We start from the raw sequence: 22309 nt of genomic DNA on the forward strand, positions 1-22309 counted from the left end.
AGATATAAATACAACGTTTATGTTCACATATGTGAAAATAAAAGTTTTATTTATATCTTTTGGGGCATTTTTGGAGTGTGGTTCTTCAAGGCCTTCAGAACTGCTTAGATTTTGTTCTGGTTTAAGAGTTGAAGGCTGCTTCCCTATTTTCTTTTTGAAAACTGCTTTAAAGCAAAAAGAAATCCTAACTTAAACAAACAGGTTTCTACAAAAAATAGTTTCTTCTGAGAATGGTCAAGTATTTTAAGTTTTAAAAAATACAGCGTCATCAGCATTAAGTCATCAGCTTTTTGAAGGGGCTATTAAGTCATCCACATCCAAAAATACAGGACAGTAGTCAAAACTAAATTAGAACCAGAACCACCCTATCCAAACAGCCCTTCTACCTCTCTTCACCACTGCCTACTTACAGCCTCATGCACTACATTCTTCCTTTATCTATTATGTCTCTCATTGCTACTGCTACTACTGCACTACTCCTTTATCTCTCCCTATCTCTCTATCTCCTACTAAGTATAACATCACTACACAAAACATACTTACCTCCTGAACTTACATATATAACATCTATCCAAGCCCCCAGTCTCGATACTTATTCTGAGATATCCCCAGTCTCTATGTACTTAACATACTCTTACCTACCAAACCAATAATCTTTCCACAAAAAAAAAAAAAAAAACCTCAATCTCACATTCCTTATGAAGCCCCATAGATGAAAAAGAAAGCAGTTGCCCATGACTCATCCATATAAATGCACTAATCTATCGCAATGTGGAGATATCCATCCCAACCCAGGACCCATCCCTTCCACTTTTAACCCCCCCCCCCCCAAACTCATACAAATCACCAAATATCTCAACTCTCAACCTTCATAATGTTAGAAATAAAATCCTAGAATTCCATACTTGGATATCTGACACAAAACCAGGCATAATTGCTGCAACTTTAACCTATATAACAGACTCTGAACTCCTCCCCCCAGGCTATTCCTGCTAAAGAGCTGAAAGACCCTGCAAAAAAGGAGGAGGCATTGCACTTCTCTTTCCAAATACCTTCATTGTAGTCTTGTATTCTAAGCCCATTTCACAATTCTCTACTGCCAAAATCATCCTAGCATTCCTAAAAATGAATAACTGTAAGAACCTCTGCATAATAACCCTATATATATTCCTCCAGGCAACAACATTCCCCTCTTAGAAGAAATCCTTGCCTGGACTTCAAACAACATAAAGAATGAAACAATCATTCTGGGTGACATAAACATAAACTGCTTAGACAGCTCTAGCCATTCTCCATCATCTAATATCAACCTTTTCAACTTTACACAATTAATTACTAATATAACCAGACCCAACAGAAAATAAAGACAGTGACTCCATCCTTGACTGGATTCTAGTCTCTGACCCTAAAAAAATCTCTTCAACAGGCACTCTACCTTGTAACATCAGTGAGTACCAACCTGCCTATAATATATGTAAGACCTCTCCAATACCTAGTCAACAACAATATAAACAAACTAGAAGTCTAATCAAGTTTGACCCAACAACCTTTAGTGAAAGCTTGAGTAATATCAACTTTAAAATATTAAAATTCCTTCCCCTTGATGAAGTTGTTGAGTTCTTTAACTCAACATTCCTGAACATCCTAAACTAGCTAGTTCTCCTTCGACAAAAGAGAGTAAGAACAAATCATGCCACCTAGCTATTTAGAAGTACCAAGCAACTTATGACTGCCAGGGACAAATTATGGAAAAATGGCAAAAAAAATAAAAATCCCTTAGACCTCCTGCAATACAGACAGCTTCATAATTAAGTAAAGCTCCTAGTCATTAATGACAAAAAGTCGATATCTAGGGCTCCAAAAAAAAACTATAAACAAAACCCCAAAACATTTTGGATTTCCATTTCTTCTCTGCTAAATCCTGGCACCAAGAATGTCCAAATCCAGGCAAAACTCCATTAGAAATAGCCACCCTCTTCAACATATTTTATCAACACCATATCTAATCTCACTGCCACTTTTCCTCAAACTCACTGTAATACCAACTCAATTCCTTCACAGCAGTCTTCAAAAAACTCCTTTCCACCTATTTCTTTCCTTCTCCCCTATACCCACTGCTACTATAACTAAACTTCTTCGCAAGCTTAAACTTGTCACCAATGCTCCCAACATCCTACCCCCTGAATACCTTCAAATGTCAGCTAAAGCCATTGCTTACCCTATTTGCATACTTCAACAGAGGTCTATCCAGGAATCCTATGTACCCTTCATCTGTAAAAACGTATATAGTCTTCCCCTATACAAAGGCGGCAAACAGTACAGACATTTCTAATTTTTGCCCCATTGCCATACTCTCCCTTATCTCTAAATCCTGGAAAAATGTATACACACTCAACTTCTAAGTTATCTACTCCAAAACCAACTTCTTTCCCTACTCAGCACATTTTTTTTCGGCCTGGCCATAGCACTACAGCTGCTCTACTATCCTTCATAGAGACAGTTAATCAAGCTCAAAATGCAGGTAAAATTATATCCTCACTCTTTCTTGACCTCTTGAAGGTCTTTGATACAGTGTCCTACTCACTACTTGTCACAAAACTGTCTAAACTTGGTATCACCCCACCAACAATAAATTGGTTTACTAACTACTTCACAAATAGACAAAAATCCACCAAATGGTATAACATGTTCTCACCATTCCTAGGCACTTCCATAGGTGCTCCCAAAGGCCCCATACTAGGGCCTCTTCTTTTCCGTATTTTCATTAACAACTTCCACTCCTCTCTTACTCATGGATCTGTAATACAATATGCAAATGATTCATCTATCATCTGTACTGCCACCTCTACATCTGAACTTATGTCACTGACCCAAAATCCCTTCTCATCCAGTGAAACCTGGATGAACTACAATCACCTTAACCCCAATAAAATCAAACTTCTACTGTTCACCCCAAAGAAAACTATCCCCATAAATAAGGTTGAATTCACTATATATTCTCAAAACAAAACTATCATAGAGGTTGTCCCCATACAAAGCTACTAGGTATTACCTTAGACAAAAACCTAACATTTGACCTGCATGCTTACAACAGTGTTTAAAAAACTCATCAAAAACTGGGCACCCTGTACAGACATAAACATTTTCTTAACCATACTACCAAACAAACCCTGGCCTCAACATTTATTTTCTTTCTCTCCTTTACGGTGCTTCGCTCTTTACCAATATACAGTCCTCTCTGAAAACAAAAACTGAGACCTGTTACAGTAAAATTGCTAAGTTTGTAGCTAACGCAAAATACTCCTCCCAACTCTGCTCCTCACTACACTTACTGAATTGGCTTGAACTCCCACATTGCCTCATATATTTACAGTTAACTACAGCACACAAAATTATCTATAAACCATCAGACTGCCCAGTCCTTACTTCTGTACTAACTCTTTATCAACCAAACAGACCTCTCAGATCTGAAAATGAATTTCTCTAGCAAGTACAAAAAAAACAAAACTTCCTGATGACCAAATGCTCTACTGTTTTTGTCAAACTCCGTAATGCACTCCCATCATCAATCAGGACCACAAGCAATGCTTCCTCTTTCAAAAAGTCTCTCCACCTACATCTCTCAAGTCTATAGCACCGCTCCTGCTCCAGTTCTCAACCGCCCAAAACCTGATTCCCCTGACACAAATCCAGGTCACCTTTCAACTCAAACTTTATGTACTGTAATGTATGCAACAAAAGAATTTCCATCTAGGACTACTCTTAACCTGTACTACTAACATACATAGACGCTCTCATTCTCATTGTTATGATAAACTCTGCAGAGTAAATATACACTAGTACTACTGTCTCTTGGTACACCTGAGACACCTCAAAAGTATATTTGTCTACATATATTATACTTACTGTAATCTCCAATACTGAGCTTCTACCTATGCTTAACTGTGTATTTGCACCTTTTGTTACCTAAGAAATGCATTGTTTATTTAACTACATTTGTCAGTTTTGACTGTATGCAAATTTTGATTGTAAAATGTAAATTCTGATTGTATATGTGTATATATATATATATATATATATATATATATATATATATCTTTATGTAGAGTTTCTCACCCTAGGCCTCCACTGAAAATGGGCTCACTTCAGCCCAGTGGACTTTCCTGGTAAACAAATGCAAATAAATAAATAAAATAAATAAATTCCCCCCAAAACACATGCATGAGGTAAAATAGAATCAGGTATATAAATGTATAAATAACAAAACAATTTTTATACATAACTGCTGCCTGTACAATACATTAAGCTGCATGTGGGCGTTCTCTTTAGTAACTTCCACCTCTGTAAAATCTGAGAATGTATAAATGTAACTACTCTTTGTGTATAAATGTAAATAGAAATATTAACTGGAACTTAGTATAATGCAATGTAAGCAAATGGAGCTTTTCTCCACAGGACTCCATTGAAAATGGGTATTACCAACTCAGATTTTCCAGGTAAACAAAGTCAAATAAATAATAAATAAATATATGTTGTTTTTGTACCAAAGTACTGCAACATCAGGATGTGGGTGTTATACATATATATGCATGTGTGTGTGTGTGTGTGTGTGTGTGTGTGTGTGTGTGTGTGTGTGTGTGTGTGTGTGTGTGTGTGTGTGTGTGTGTGTTTCTGTGTGCATGTGTCTGTCTGTCTGCTTTTATCTGTGAATGTATGTGTGTGTCTGTGTGATATATATACAATAAGCATATATGTAGTTAACTTGTCAAACCTGGAAAACCGCCAAAACAACAGTTTGGAAATCAGTTGATCATATATACCAGCAGTTGTTTTGTGCAAAAATTCTGGGACAGTGGAGATTGGGAAATTTGCTCTTTCTCCACTGTAGTGTGATCTCAGAGTTGTTATATATAAATAGCAGGGAAGGATGTGGGGCCCATCTTTTTTTTTTTTTTTTTTGATTGGCTGCTGATCAATAAGCTGTGCTCGGTCAGTTGCCATTTGATCCTTTGAAGTTTCAGCTGGATAGATAGATACGATAGATAGATAGATAGATAGATAGATAGATAGATAGATAGATAGATAGATAGATAGATAGATAGATAATTACATAGATAGATAGATAATTACATAGATAGATAGATAGATAGATAGATAGATAGATAGATAGATAGATAGATAGATAGATAGATAGATGGATATGTGTGCATGAGTATTTATATCTATGTATGTATGTTTTATGTGTGCATGTGTATATATATATATATATATATATATAGAGAGAGAGAGAGAGAGAGAGAGAATGAGACAGATAGAAATTGTGTTTTGAAATTTCAGTCATTCTAAACAGAAAAATTGCAACGGGTTTGTCAATGAATTACAAAATTCAAATGAATTAATGGAAGGCATTGAACCTGATATGTTACGTTTCTATCTTGCAGGATGATAGATTATGTAATGACTGCAAAACCCTCATTACAACTCTGGGAGACATGATACAGGACCCTGAATTTGAGGTATTGTATATAAAATTGTAAGCTTACAAATTTTTTGAATTAATTTAGTGGAAATAAACTTGTTAAACAAATGAAACAAATCAGCTATATTTGGTTCAAGTATGTTGTGGTGCACTGTAATTATAAATAAACACACTGGGTTTCTGATTATATTGCCTAGTTCACAATGACATACATATACAATGCAAACACACACATACATAACTATATATGTGTGTGTGTGTGTGTGTGTGTGTATATGTCTATATATATATATATATATATATATATATATATATATATATATAAGTATATATGACTTCAAGGGCTATACTCTTTAATTAATACCTCATTCCCAAACAATTTCAACTTGAGGCAAGGTACTGGAGAAGTTCTGCAATATGAATTAAAATGGCTGCAATTCTAAAAGAAGACTTATATGCTTAGTTATAAGATATAGGCAGACATTATATACAAATGCATAGCAATGCATTGCAATCCTTTGTGGAGGGACCCATTCCTTACTCTGAATTTTAAATGGATCAGTGCATGTTCTGCTCTGAACCATAGAGCAATTTTAAACTGGCAAACCACACTTGAAAGACAGGTGTGCCTGTCTACATGACATCCAAAATGCCATACAAAACAGTCACTACAATGATTACAAATGTCCTATGTATGGCAAGCTATAACCTAAGCTCACTAAATATGAATACCATGCAGAACTATAAGTTTTTTAGGGGAGGTGACATTGTAAATCACAAAAACTCTTGTATGATGGTGTGAAGTAAATGTTTGTGTTTGATGTTGTGTTTACAGACAGTGATATCTCTTAGTTGTAAAAATTAGTCTATTTGCCCTGTTTGCCTACTGTTGCTCATAAACATGAACTATGTAAGCACACACACCTACCCACCCACCTATATGGAAATATGGCTTAACATTGAAAACACAAAGGTTTGAACACCAAATATTGAACTTCAGAAATATTGAAAAAGATTAAAAAACAAGCTTATTTGTAGAGGGGTAAACTCTCCAGCACCCCTCTCTCCTTCCTTCTTATATATAGCAACTACAAGGTCACACTACATTGGGGAAAGGGCAAACTCCCATTCCCCACAAACTACCAGATGAAACACAGTGTCAAGATATCGTTTATATCACTTTATCAAAAGATGAAAATAGCAAACGCTATTTCATCTGCCTCAAAACATCTAAACATGAAAATATCAAACATTCAGAACAGCGAATTTTTTCCCATGTAAAAAATGTGCTGCTTCGAAACACATACACACATCACAAGAACATCACACAAACAGCAACCACACACATACACTTAAATTCCTACATCTAACGCGACACTAAACTAAACATACACTACTATCTACCCACTTACCTTAACCCAAACCCTAACCCTAAGGTCCGACACTATCGCACACTCACTTAACCCATGCCCTAACCCTAACTCACTTAAACCGTCCCTAACCAGAAAGTTTGTCACTATCGCACCCGTGCCCTAACCCTAACTCACTTAACCTGCCCCTAACCTTAATGTACAAACAATCTCACACTTACCTGAACCCAACCCGTAACTTTCCACCATAGAGCTAAGAATAGCGAAGCCACAAAAACGGCCAACTGAATTCTTTCCTGAGGAAAGAATTCGCTGTTCTGCAGCTTCGCTATTCTTAGCATTCACTGAATAGTGTTCAATATCAGAACATTTGAAGTTTTAATACTTCGATGTTCTGATATAGACCCTCAAGATATTCTTGCCAAGTTTAAGAAGTCTGTTTCTGAGCACCCGTTCAAGGACGTTAATAGTAAATGCTTTAGGGGTAATGGATAAATTCTTTAAAATGCTTACAATTCTAAAATGCTTAAAGCCTCTCACTTGTTTTCCTTTACCATTTAACTCTTCTTACTCCTGTGTTCTGTTCTTAGTCTCTAGGCCTACCTCTGTAATCTCTGTTTTTGTACCCCTTCCATTTCATTTTTTTTCCCCAAGGTAATTCTGTTTTAAACATTTAAGAATCAATTTCATGTAATAGAAATATATAAACACTGTATAGCATTGTACTTTATAAAAACTGTATAATAGCTGTATAAGAACTTTCTAAAATTTTGCAAGTAAGTAAACCTAACAATCTATTATACCTGAAGTACATAAGTAAGTTTATGTATACTGTTTATTGCCTTTATGTCTAGGTCAGGGATGAAAAAGGTCTCTGAACCAGTGCACCCATCCAATTACCAAAGAGTAAACAAATAAATACATAAATAATACTGACAAATGTCATAAAAGATGTTTCAATGTTCCGAACATTCAATCAAAGAGTGCTCGATGTTTTGCACATTCAGTCAAAAGGCAGGAATATAAATATATATATATATATATATATATATATATATATATATATATATATATATATATATATATATATATATATATATATATTTATTTATTTTTGTTGACAATGAAACATCTGAGTGGGTAAAACCCATTTTCAGTGGAAGCCCAGGGAGAAAAGCTCCACATTTAACTTACTCATAGGTTCATAGGTTCATAGGTAGGTACTAGGCTATCAGCCCAAGGGCCTAAGTAAGCCTAGCCAACAAGGTTCCCTGGCTTACGCTACCCAAGAAAGATATTTTCCTGTGCTCTTGTTGAGCAGAGCCACAGAAGTGATCCCCGGGGTGTATTTCCTATTTCCCATCCACTTACCAAGATTTTTATTGAAGAGTGCTAATGAGGAACTTTGCTTGACATAAATGGGTAGCTTGTTCCAGAGTATGGGAAGTCTCTGGGAAAGAAATCTATCCCTCCAGCATATCCTGTTTATTGTGGTAACAAGGTTTAGATCCCTAGAGCGTGTAGCTCGGAGGGATTGGGATTTCTTTAGGTGTAGCATGTCCAACAGCTCTGGGTTTGACATAGCTTTATATGTTAGGCAGAGATCACCCCGGAGTAGGCAATATGCTATGGAGTAAAGCTGGAGTTTTTTGAGATAGTTAGTATAGGGCATCTGTTTGAGGCCAGTAATCCTCTTTGTGCGGTACTTCTGTGGCCTTTCCAGCTGCTGCAGATGTCTTGTGAGGCACATTCCAAAAGGGGCATTGTACTCTATAATGGGTCTAATGAGTGTCGAGTAGAGGAGAACTATGACTTCTTTTTTCCTAGATGAGAAACCTTTTGTGATGAGGTGTGCAACATAGAAGGATTTCCTGACTACTGTGGCAATGTGATTATCAAAGGAAAGACTACTGTCCACCTGGGTCCCCAGGTCCCTTATCACACATTTGGCATTAAGCAGACTGCCGCCTATGTGGTAGTTCATGGGTACAGAGTTTTTACCAAAGGGGATGACAATGCACTTTTTGGCATTGAGCTTGAGGCCATGGCTCTGACACCAGGCATCTGTCTCAGTGAGGCCCTACTGTAGGATGTCCACATCATTTGGGGACTCAACTATGGCTCCTAGTTTGCAGTCATCTGTGAACTTCATTAGCCAAAGGCCTTCTGTGTTAGCCTGTACTTCAGAGAAGTAGATACCAAACAGGACAGGTCCCAGGACTGAGTCCTGTGGTACTCCACTTGCCACTGGTTTGAAGTCAGATTTGGAGTCTGCAACTTTTACAGTGTGGGTCCTGTCAGTGAGCCAGTTGGCAACCCATCTTGTGACGTATGGATTTATACCTAGATTAGTGAGTTTAGCTATACTTCCAGAATGGGGGAATGATGTCGAAAGTCTTGGCGACGCACATTTATAATTGCAGGGTAAAAACATCTACGCATGAGCTTATTTACATGATTTATAAATATCTCTTACACGAACATAGCATTTTAACACAAAACAGCAAGAAAGAAATGAACATAAATTGGCTAATTATTAAATATAAAAATCAAAGTACAGTAATAGTTAATGCATTTATAGTATGATGGCTGCAGGGAAGTTCAAACTGGGATTTTTTGAGGTTAGTAATAATTTACAGAGTGGTAATAATGTAGCTTAAAATGTGATGATGAGAGATATGAAAGGAGAAATTATGGAAATGAGCAGGAAGTTAAATGGACAGAGGAGGAATTGTAGTTAGGATTGGGATGTGAGAGAAAGGGGAAGAGGAAGAGTTTAGGAAATTAGTACAGTACGAGGAGGAGTGAGAAGGGACAAAAGGTCAAGAAGCAAAGTGGCTGTAAGAGTTGGAGAAAAAGTAATCTCAATAATGCCAGCCCACACACACACACACACACACACACACACACACACACACACACACACACACACACACACACTGCTAAACTTGCAGCAAATACCCCTTTCAGAATCCATAACTTGTTAGGACTAAAAAGCTGAAATTGTTTACAAATAACCCATCATCTAACATATACACAGCTTCTTAACATCTATAACATTAAATACTCTTCTACAGAATTATGTTCCCAGTGGGTTATTAGGATCCAGTGACCAAAAACTCCCATCTGTCCGCATACCTATTAAACCTGCTGGGCATTTTCTGTACTTGTACCATGTTGCTAGGGCCTGGAATTCCTTACCTGTAAACATTAGGTCAATACCCTCCCTCCCATCCTTCAAAATCATTCTGAAATGATAATGAAATGATTCTGAGGGTACCAGAATTTGTCAGAGATTTGGGATGCATAGCATGGCCAGGTTTAAAAAGGCCCTTGTGGTCGTTAGCCTAGTAAACAGTTATGAACCTGTGAACCAATGAACCTAATCCATTTTCACACATTACAGAAAGAGTGTGTGATCTGTAATCCCACTAATAAATGGATCAATAATGAGATACAAGCTGGTTCCAAGTTAAATATTGTTACTTCTTTGTGTCATTCACTTCAAGGTCCTTAAAGCAATCAAATTTAATGGGGTTTCTGAAGTGATGTTAGTCAAGTACTGTGATTGAGTACTGTTCCATATTCAAGGTTCAACTTCTTGTAGATAACTTAAAGGAGCGGATAAGGAGGCAAAAGGGTGATGTGCAAGTATCCATAAAGAAATTTTTTGGAGATACCATTTTGATAAATTTTGCTCTCAGTTTCTGCTGTGAAGCTCTCTCTTACTGGTAATGAAACTCCCTATTCCTGGTAGTTAATGGACTTGAAGCCACTGATGTTAGACAGGCTAGATCACAACCCCAAAACAGTAGCTATGTCAGTGGTCCAGAGCTTTGCCCAAGTTCAGAATGAATCAGTGGGGCATCTGAAACAAAAATATTCACTTTATTCACACTGTTCAGTATTAAGACCTTCCCATACAATTTAATCAATCCAAAACTGGCGTCAGGATTTTTGTTATAGGATCTAGGGTTTTAGTTGCATATCTAGTGAACTTTGGAGGTTATCTATACAGGGAAGGGTAGACTTGCTGAATGCCAGTCAAGAGAGGTGGTATATCTCTGAGATTATGGCGAGATGAAAAACTTATCAGAAAAGCAATGGCTACTATAAAAGGAAGTGATGGTGGTGCTCAGTCCAAGTTGTTTCCATTCTGAAGCAGAAACGAGGACAGAAATAATGGAAAAGGCAAATGAGCTAACTGCCGTCGAGCTGTTAACAGTAAAGATCCCTCAAGAAAAAAGGCCTCAAGGACCGTAAAGACTAGTCTTGATGACTGAATGGATGGCCCTAAAATTATACCAGGGTTATGTACAGCCCTGCTCAGTTTGGTAGCTGACCACTGTTAGAGCTTGAAAAGGCTCTATTTAAAGGTCTGTTTGCTTGTCATCCTATGGTCCCCATGATCCCTTTCCTAGTGTGTTTGTATTTTCCTAAAAGTCCACCATGACTGACAGTTCAGAGGGGTTAGTACCACTCAAGGAAGTTATCTAGAGATACATGACCTCTTACATACATTAAAGTAATGCATAATGATTGACGATTGCCTGAAACTATTCATTCTGCAATGAAGCCTTCACTGAAGGGGTGAACCAGCAAAAAAAAAAACAGTGTTCGGTGTATGTAGTTAAACCCACTCCCAGCACCTTTGTCTCCCATTATCCTCTGAAATTATTCTTCTGCTATGAAGCCTTCACTGAAAGGGTGAACTAGCACAGAAGAACAATGCTCTAGTTATGTAATTAAGTATTAACATCGCAATGTCTCTATTGATATATTACCTTGCAATGTGCTATACTGAGAAGTCTTCAGTTTCTTTATTTGTAGAAGGTTAAAGTTAAAGTTTCCATTAAAAGCAGATGTAATTAGAGAACAGGCGTGACAGCAGCTAACGCCATGTCAAAACTTACTGTGCTAGACAAGATGCCATTTGTATTCTGACTACCAAGCCATTACTGATGCGATTTAGGGCAGTTGCTGGTAATTAAGCCATAGAAAAATCCAGCAGCTCTTCTGTGTAACCCTTGACTTCTGCAGTAAAGTATCAGTTAAGATTTTTTTCTTTGCCCCTATCTGTTTACGTTGTTGAAAGGAGCAGACTCTCACATATTTTACATGTAAAAACCTAATATTCCAGTTGTTTATTGAGCTGTCCTAAAGTGCTTTGATGTTTCTTTGATATTGCCTTTGCATATGTACCAAATACATTTACACTAATTTTTGCTATCATCAAGTACTTGTAGCATTTTACTCTAGTATAACAACACATAAACAACAGCAGCTGCATTGTGCATGTTCAAATGCATTTCCTGTATCTAACTTCATTTAAACATACAGTGTGGCAAAGACTCCTTTGGAGATGTGCATACAGTTTGCTGCCAAGACTTTTGACATGTTGCTTCCTATTTCTGACTCTTCATTCACAGAATACTCTAAAGAATTATCTGAAGCAAGGATGTAAGCTGATCCCCAACCCATCTCTGGCAGACCAGTGCAACCAGATGGTGGATCAGTACCTTCCCATCATCATTACCTTCATCCAGGGCCAGGTGGTAAGTACATAACAGGTGCATAGCAAGTCAGCAAACATCATTATGTTCAGCCAGGGCCAGGTGGTAAGTGCATAAGAAATGCACTGCAGATCAGCTACAGGCATCACAGACAAGCATATGCGCACCTACACACAGACACATAGACACATGCACACGGATATACACATACACACACACACACACACACACACACACACACACACACACACACACACACACACACACACACACACACACACACACACATACACACACACACACACACACACACACACACACATATATATACACTTGCATACCTATATGCATCATGCATTCAAAAGCACCATTTAATTTTATATTTGTTGTTCTTTTTGTTTTTTGTCTATCAGAATCCAGATGCCATATGTAAAATGATAGGCTTGTGCAAAGGTGCACTGTCACAGGAAAAGGAACAGATCCCACTTATTCATCTGTTCCCTGCCGTGTCAGAACCACTCTTCCAACATTCTCCAGGACAAACAGTGACAGAGGTAAGGATGCAATTGAAGATTTTTTTTAGTTCTTTTTTCTCCCCTTATTGTCATTCTGACAGCTGTCCCAGTGTCCCATGTCCTTCTCAACTTCTACCAGTACTCCAGTTCCTCCCTGTTCTACTACCTAAATTTGAGCCAAACCAAGCAGGGATCCTAAGAATATTCTGGGAGGATTGCTGCCCATCTTCTACCCTGGGGGGTTTACATTATGACCTATCTTTCTTTCTCCCTCCTCTGTAGTGCCTGTGGTAAAGTCCGGGGAGGACAAGCAAAGGGGGCATGCAACATTTCACCACACCTCTGTAGCAGCACAGCCATGACCCTGACATGTTTCCCCTTCATGGACACGCTGTCTGGCAATGATGTCCCCAGCCTCAACCAGGAATCACTATCAGAGATACTCACAGGACCCCTGTCCCAGCGATGGTAACACCCAACCCTGTACCCAGCCCCTGCTGCTTCATCAGACACCCAGTTGAGTTGTCTGGGCTGTAGTCAGGGCTTTGTCCCTTTACACCACTAGAGATACTAAGGGTGCAATTGATGATTACAACCCATAGCAGAGTTTATGTGCTGCAGATATTTTTTAACACAGAACACTGAATCAAATAAGGACCATTGAGCACACCACTAATGACTCCATTAAATGCTGCAATGGTATAGCCAGCTGTGAGTCTCTCCAATAGAAGGTGAGACTGTCATGTTCACATTCTCTCATAAGCACAGAAGGTGTAAATAATTCAGAATTAAGTGCATGTGGATGTGAGTTGTAAAAGGTTTTGAATGTGGAGTCATAGGGTATGCACAGGTTTTAATATTTCAGTGTTATCATTGCAGGTAAGATCCTTAAAGAAATCTTTCTTTTAAGACATACTGTTTTGAATGCATACAAATTGATTTATTTAATAGGAATCAGCTACATACAGTGAATGCTAAATTTTGCTACACAGTATGACATAGGCTCAGGTCTCATTTATCATGACCTGAGTATAACAGGTGCAGCACTCCAAATGGTTGAAATTCTAGGGAACAGTACTGTTCTCAATACACAACAGTGATGGGCAAACAGATTTTCTGTTTGGATTCCTTAGGCAGAGTTATCAATAGGCCACAGCTCATGCTACTACAGTGTGCACCTGGTCACTTCTCTTTTAAATGCAGGTTAATGTGGCATGTGCCATCTAGTGCATAAACAACAAGACTATAATATCAAGGTCTGGCTTAAATCTCCCACATCTGTACCCTCTTCTAAATTATCTACCCATCCTTTAGGTCACCTTGTACATGTGCACAATGCAGTACTTATTGGTAGATGAGTGGTAAGACATGCCTGCACAATGCAGCACTATTGGTAGATAAGTGGTAAGACATGCCTACACAATACAGCACTGTTGATAGATGAGTGATAAGACATGCCTGCACAATGCACCACTATTAGTAAATGAGTGGTAAGACATGCTTACACAATGCAACACTGTTGATAGATGAGTGGTAAAACATGCCTGCACAATGCAGCACTATTGGTAAATGAGTGGTAAGACATGCTTGCACAATGCGGCACTATTGGTAGATGAGTGGTAAGACATGCCTGCACAATGCAGCACTATTGATAAATTAGTGGGAAAACATGCCTGGATGAAAGATGCAGCTTCTCATTTTACTCCAGTGCTGACAATCAGGAATATATCCAGTGACATCTGCGCTCCCTGCTTGATACAGAGTAGAATTTTCTCACCTTGCTCCCATAATGAGCCTTACTTCATTCATGAGTGGTTCAATCCAGTGTTAACATTTTGGAATGGAACTCATACGTGATCCTGGGTCAGTCATTCAGAAACACACCAAAAGCCTGTTATACACTGCTGTAAATGTTTCCTCCTTTTATCCATTCCCAGGACTGTGACAGGGGTGTTTAACAAGTGAGGTGTGTGATTAAATTAGCTAAATCAATAAAATACAAGTTCATTATATAGTACAAAACAGATATAACCTCTCCCCAACTACCACTTGTCTATATAGCATGCCTCTACTCACCTTCATGACAGGATATTTGAAATTCTTAATCCTAACGGGTGAACTTTCCAAGTCTCAGTCAGTGGCATGTGCCCAATCTGTCAATATGCTTTATCTGCAATAAAGAATACATGATTTTTTTCTCTCTCTCCTTTTATCTTTCTCTCTGTTTGATTGGATCATAGGAGTAACAAGGCAACTGAGCCTTGAGGCCATTTCTGTCTTGCCAGTACCCACCCTTAGGCCTTGCCCTCATTTTAAGGAGCCACAGGCCCATCATACCAAGGGTGAGTATGTGAACACCCAGTGAGTTGTTCAGCTGCTTTTTAAATACAGTCAGTGTGTCACACTGCTTAACTTGAGTTTGTTCCAGAGGAGGGATAGGAGCTGTTTAATAAATATATCCCTTCTCTTAGTCTTATTTATTTGCAGGAATACATTTAGATCTCTGGACCAGGTGTTAGCTGGACTGTTTAATTTCTTTGAGGTATAAGACTTTGGCTGCAAGAACCCTTATAGCCCTATAGAAAGACACATCTTCCCTAAGGAGTCTAGAAGAAACTGAGTAAAGGGATAAAGCCTCCAATCTATCTTCCAGCTCGTCTTTCCAGTTGCTTGATATGCTTAGTAAGGTACATCCCAAAGGGAGACACTGTACTCAATGATGGGGCTAATCAATGTGGAGTACAAGGAGATTAACACTTCCTTAGATATGGAAGAAATACTTTTTGTTATGAGCTATACAAGGTAAAGGGATTTCCTAACCCTGGCTACAGTGTGATGGTCAAATGGCAGAGACCTGTCAACTCATGTGCTCACTTCTGTCATGACCTTCTCATTTTGAAGCGGTGTGTTAACTATGCTACAGGCTGGAACTAGGGGATGCTTACCAAAAGTTACAATGTTGCAATTTCTGGTATTGAGCTTGAGCCAATTTTTAGTACACTAGCTATTGACAAGTATAAGTCACAAAGGATTGCATATATGTCAGAGGAGGACTTGATGACGACTCCCAGCATACAGTCATCTGCAAACTTTATTAACCAAAGATCCTCATTTGATAACTGGAGATCTGAGAAGTAGATGCCAAACAACAGATGTTCCAGCACAGCTCCCTGTGGAACTCTACTAATCACCCTCATGCTCTCAGAAGATGCACTTCCCCATTTTAACTGTGTGGGTCCTGTCACTAAGTCACTTAGCTATCACCTGACCACATATGGGTCAATTTGAAGCTCCTTTAACTTGCTTATTATATTTGCATGTGGTATGGTATCAAATGCCTTGGCTAGTTCAAGGTACACTGTACTGACAGCTTGTCCACATTTCACAGCTTGAGCAACTCTCTCAAAGAAGTTTACCAGATTACTTAGGCAGGATGTACCCTTGACAAACCTGAAATGCTGGGGGTTGAGTATGATAAGATTTTTGATATCATAGTTAATTATATCAGTTGTAATATTTTCCATGGCTTTGCATATATGATTTGTTAGACTGATGAGTCTGTAATTCCCAGAGCCTCTGGTGGGGCCACCATTGTGGAGTGGCATCACAACAGCTGTGTGCCACTCCCATGGGACAAAAACAATCGCCAAGCTAAAGCTGAAGAGGGTCCACCAATACATGTATAGTGCTTTTAATTAGACAAGCTGGTATGTTGTCAGGTCCCAAAGAAACTTTATTTTGCAGAGTACCTTCATTACATGCTCTTTGGTGGTGATTGGTGGACTCTTTGGTGGTGATTGGTGGATTGATTCCATCAGGGATAAGTATGCATGGAAAAGATGTCTCTAGGGTCTACTTAGCACTGAATTTATTTACCAGTATGTTGGCACTATTCACTGGATCAGATAAAGTACTATTATGAATAAGCTCAGAGCAATGTTGGGTATTGTTTCTTATTTTCCTGATATAACTAGGAAGTATTTGTAGTTGTCTTTGACTACTGTAGCTAGCTTGAGTTCAGGGGATGCCTTTGTTTTTCTTATGTCCTTTTTTATTTTCTTATTTAGCTGTTTGGTGTTCCTCTTGATTTGAGGGTTCAATATTCTGCTATATAGGTTTAGGATTTTTTTTTTCTTTTATTACACACTTTATTTTTGCTTGAGGGCAACCACTCTGGTTTGCTTTTAGACGTTACCATTTGTTTAGATCTATCTGGGACTGCCAAGTTAATACATTTGTCCAGGTGTGAGAAGAGCTCTTCTGAATAACCTTTTCTGGTGTCAACATTTTGGGTAATAATTTTATATATGAATTTGGAGACTTCATCATAGAATTGTAGGAGATTGTTATATTTGAAGTCCTTGAACTCTGAGATATTTATTTCTAGCAGTTTGGAGATTCTGATGGAGAAGGTTACTAGTTAGTGGTCTGATTTGACCAATGACAGGCATACCTTGGGATGGTACATACAAATGCTAAGTTTTTTAAGACCAGGTCAAGTATATTCAGTTCAATAGGAGACAAAAAGGATTAATCCTCTGACACCCAGAGTAAACAACTAAAACAAAACAAAAACAACGTAGAGACAAAAGTGACAAATGGAGGTAGTTTAATGAAAATTAAGCACTTTCATCCACACCAATACACTGGATTTATTCAGAATAACACATTAAATAAAAACTTCAGTTTAAATACTCTCTTTGACTAAATCACATAACACTAATCGCATCATAAAAATAGTTAAAACTTACAAATTCATGTTAAAGTCCATTAACTCTAGTAATTATAAGAAACATGTCTACTTCTTCAGTCTTTTGTCTTTAAAAAAAAACATTTGATGTCATACCACTCAAACTCTTAGCACAATAAATAGGGAGAGATTTTAAATATTGTTCTTATAAACTTAGAAAGTTAACACCACAAATTTCAGTTGTTTTCCAAGCCCAATAAGGTCTCCTCAATAACGAATCATGAATAAAATACCAACAGTTTATTAAATGTTCAACAGACACAAAACTGACTTAATGCTTTAATTTCCTACTACGGAAACATCATCAGAATCATTGTCTAAGTTCCCGCCCTTACTTTAAATAGACTCAACACCTGAATAACTTAATTAATTAAGTAGTTAATTAATTATAACTTCTTATTAAAAGATACAACTACCTAAAACCATAAATCATAATACTTTTCATAAAATTTATAAAATTTATAACCTTTTATATATATTTAACGTAATACCTTACCACATTGTATATATATATATAACAGTTACATACAATCATAGACATCATATACTAATATAAATACACATATTAAGCAAAGAAACAAAGAAACTTCTCTCCTAACTTAGTGCTTTCAATATTTTAAAAACATATTGCACATATAAAAAAATGTTAAATAATTTTCATTTTATAAAATAATTTAATTTCATACTTATTAATTTATCAATTTGTTAAATTAATCATTCAGCTTTGACCATTAGTACTTGTTTGTTCTAATTTTAAGTGCTGGCATAAGTGAGATATGGTCATTAAGTCCTGGTGGGTTACAGGCATCCAATTGCAGTTGCCATACAAGTTCCCTTAACTCCAGTTGCGCTTCCCAGTCACCACCTCTTTCACTTCTTAAAACCTGTTCTATGACCCAAACCTTAAAAACAGCCTGTGAGCACACTACTGTATGTCGATAAAGGGCATTAGTTTCCTTCCTCCTATTAATATCGTATGTGTGCTCATATATCCTTTGTTTCAAACTCCTCTCTGTCTTTCCCACATAATATGAGCCACATATACATTTAACCAAATACACTATACTCTCTGACTACTTTCCGACTGTCAACAATTACATTTTTAGTCTGATTGCTGTCCACAGTCATTTCTAGACCAAAAGATCTGCTAACATTTCTTGTTGAGTTACGTGTAGATATTTTTTGTAAATCCCTTCTTTAAGATGGTCAAAAACCTTGAGACCATTTTATTAATCATTTCTATGGCTGTAGCCTGCAAAAGGTCTTTTTTATACCCTCCATCTTCAAACATATTCACTGTGGTGTCAGTTTCAAACAGAAATAAATCATCCCTGCATATGAGACTATCATCTTTCCTCAGGGGATGTTTCTTTTTGTATACAGGGGGTGTTGGCTCTTAAAATACTTATAAATATTAAGAAAAGTATTATTCCTAAATATCATACTTTCAAAACATTTGCTTAAATAAAAAACTATTGTAACACCGTAAAGGTTTACCCCTAGACATATATCCATGAAGGTAAATCTCAGAAATAATGTAGTGTTACTGAGCTGTTCCAAAAAAGGTGACAATCAGAAACAGTAACATTTCAAAAAAAACATGCCGTCAACAAACATTTTATAACATACAGTATGTTTAAGTAAGGGGACTGCTGGCAAAATGCATTATTCCCACCATCCTAATCCCAAATTGGCATAAAATGGAGGTACTGTTGCCCCCATTGCTACTCCTCAGACTTATTGGTGGTACTTAGAATAAAAACAAAAAAAAGTTTTCCAAAACAAAGTCCATTAACATACATAATGTATTGATCTTGGTTACAGAAAAAAAACAGTAAAATGAATAAAGAAATTCTATAAAACAAGCTACACTTTCAGATTGTGGAATACAATTAAAAGAGAATTAATGTCCACTGTAAAAACATTCACATTTGTCCTGGAAGTTCCATGATTCTTTTAAATATGAAGGTAATGTTTGAACTGTAGGACTTTAAATGTTGTCCAAATAAAGAGAAATACCTTTAGTAACACTATTAGAAGCCAGCACTATTGGTGTAAAAGGTGGAGAATACATATTTTTGTAAATTTTATAAATATCAACTAGTCTACCTTTTCCAAGAAATGAAACTTACATAAATTCAAAAATGTTCTAATCTGTATAATTGTTCAATAGCAGATCAGGCAAAACATTTTTAGTGACAGGATATTTACTATGAATATTATACAAAGAATCAATCCTGTATGCATCCATATTAGCCAAGATTTGTTCTATGGCTTTCCTATAGCTGTTGTGCTGCATAATAACTATCCCTCCTTTTATGGACACCACCTGAAGTACTGCCTACAATTCTGGCTTTCTTTCTACTAATAATAATATTAGAGATGTACTTGTATTATTAGAGAAAATAATAAAAATAGTACAGTCTTCAACAAATGATAAACAACAAATGTATATAAATAATAATAAACAAATATGAGGCCACAGTATGAGAGGACCCTGCACTTTCATACTTTCTTTCAAGGAGTATGAAGTCCAGATAAGTTGTAAATAAACAGTAGCATGCAGTATAGTTTTTAATCATCCTGCTGTTCAGCAACTTTCTGAATTGTGTTGCTGTTTCCCATTTAATAAGACTAGCAATACTGGCCACCCCTGTGTATATCCAACCCCATCATGGAATATTGTAAACTCTGCTCTCAAATGGCTCTGCACACAGGCAGGCACTCTACCAGTATAGAGAATTCAGTACTATCCTGAACTGACAGCAAAATTTAGGGGTACCTTGTGCAATTTTTTGATACAGAGTGTACAGTACTGTTCTGCTTTGTATCCTCATCATACACACACACACACACACACACACACACACACACACACACACACACACACGCAGTAAGTGTTTGTCCAAGTGCTTATATAGCAGTCCTGAATAATTGTAGGAACAAGACATATCATGGACCTGATCAAGAAATGCCAACTGATTGGGTCTCACATATCAAAAGCTCTTCTTGCAAAGTACTGTCATTGATAAGTTGACAGTTCTTTACAAGGCTGTTGATCAGTTAGGATCTTAAGAAGCTTAAGCCCTGCATTCCCACAGTAATTATTATTCCTTATCTTTTCCAATATGAATCTCAAAAGATGGGCCAAACAAGTCTATATCGGGGTAACATGCTTCCCTTATCTGTGAGGCCATTGGTGCTAAACCAGGGGTGAATTTGAGGTTATCCATCCATTAATCCAAGTTATGTTTGACTAGAGAAAAAGAAGCAGAATGCTTTATGTGGAGTGGACGACAGCATTCTCTGTGATACATATCTATCTCTCCAGCATGTTTACTTAATTTCGCAAAAGAGATTGAGGTCCTTTCAGTGGGTGTTTCCTGATACCACTGGACTTGTGAATATATAATAGGTCTGACAGAACAGGGTCTTTTGAGGCTATATACACAAGGCAGATGTCATCTGTCAATAGCCTGTATAATACTGAGAAGAGAAACAAGGCTTTGAGATGGTCTGCATAGTTTTTATGATTTAGGGCTTTGATTTTTTAGTGAGGAAACATTGTGGTCATTCCAGTGGTTTCCAGTGGTGACAAGTGTTTGAACAACTACATACCAAAAGGGGGCATTATACTCACTGTTCGACCTAATGAGTACCAAGTACAGACCAACTAGTATGTCCCTGAATTTTGATGCTCTACTCTTAGCTATAAGCTGCGTGATGAAAACAGACTTCTTTACAATAGTGGATATGTAACGAACAAAGCACAGCTCATTGTCAACAAAGGCTCTCAGAGCTCTAACTACAGGAACAATTTTCAGGGGAGTGCTGTCAACATGGTAATAGCAAAGGGAGCCATGCTTGCCAAAGGATACAGTTATACACTTGTTGGCATTTAGTTTTAGTCTATGATTTTGACACCACTATTTGTTTGGGGCAGGACCTCTTGTAGGATTCTAGTGTCCTCAGGGGAGTTTATCATGGCACCAAGTTTTCAATCATCTGCTCACTTTATCAGCCATAACTCTTTTACATCAGCCTTGACCTCCAAGAAGCAAATGCCAAACAGAAGTGGCCCAATGATTGAATCTTTGGCCACTCCATTAGTGACAGGTCTTTTGGAGAATGTAGAGCCATCCACCCTTACTTTCAAGGTTCCATTTGGGATCCAATTTGTTATAAAATGAGTTACACAGGGGTTAATGTTTAGTTAGACAAGTTTATCTATGATGCCTGAATGTGACGTGGTGTTGATCTCTATTGCAAGGTCCAAATAGGCAGCGCACACTGATTTACCCTCATCCATTGCCTCAATTACTTTTTTAAAGAAGTCAATCTGTAGGGATAAATCGCTATTTCTTAGTTTTATAATGGTCCTTTCGATTGCCTTACAAATCAGGATGGTCAGGCTTATGGGTCTGAAATTACCTGGTTCTATTGTAGCTCCACCTTTGTGCAAGGGAATGACTGGCACAAAGCCTATTTTGAGACTAATATTGAATAGCCTCTGCAGAGGGTCTGGCAAGTTATGTTTTATTCTAACCAGTAAACAGCCTGGCATGTTATCTAGCCCCACAAATGTAGTGTTCTTGGTGTTAGATAGAGCCATGAGAATGCGTGTTTGAGGAACCGGAAGGGGGATAGATGTGGGTATTTGATCTGATAATATTGGAGGGGAG

The 22309-nt window shown here is 37.5% G+C and overlaps 1 protein-coding gene across 2 annotated transcripts in view; it reads left to right on the plus strand.

The window, feature by feature from the left end:
* The window catches only part of LOC122812037 (prosaposin-like), a 223855-nt gene that overhangs the window by 55957 nt on the left and 145589 nt on the right, over nucleotides 1–22309 (plus strand). For both annotated transcript variants that reach the window (XM_044084283.1, XM_044084284.1), the window contains exons 4-6: nucleotides 5442–5516; nucleotides 12279–12404; nucleotides 12776–12916. In XM_044084283.1, coding sequence (XP_043940218.1) covers nucleotides 5442–5516; nucleotides 12279–12404; nucleotides 12776–12916 — 342 coding nt within the window. The remainder of the gene's footprint in view (nucleotides 1–5441; nucleotides 5517–12278; nucleotides 12405–12775; nucleotides 12917–22309) is intronic.

Source organism: Protopterus annectens, chromosome 9.part0, assembly GCF_019279795.1.
Source record: "Protopterus annectens isolate FY-2018-M chromosome 9.part0, PAN1.0, whole genome shotgun sequence".
In the NCBI taxonomy this organism is placed as follows: Eukaryota; Metazoa; Chordata; order Ceratodontiformes; family Protopteridae; genus Protopterus; species Protopterus annectens.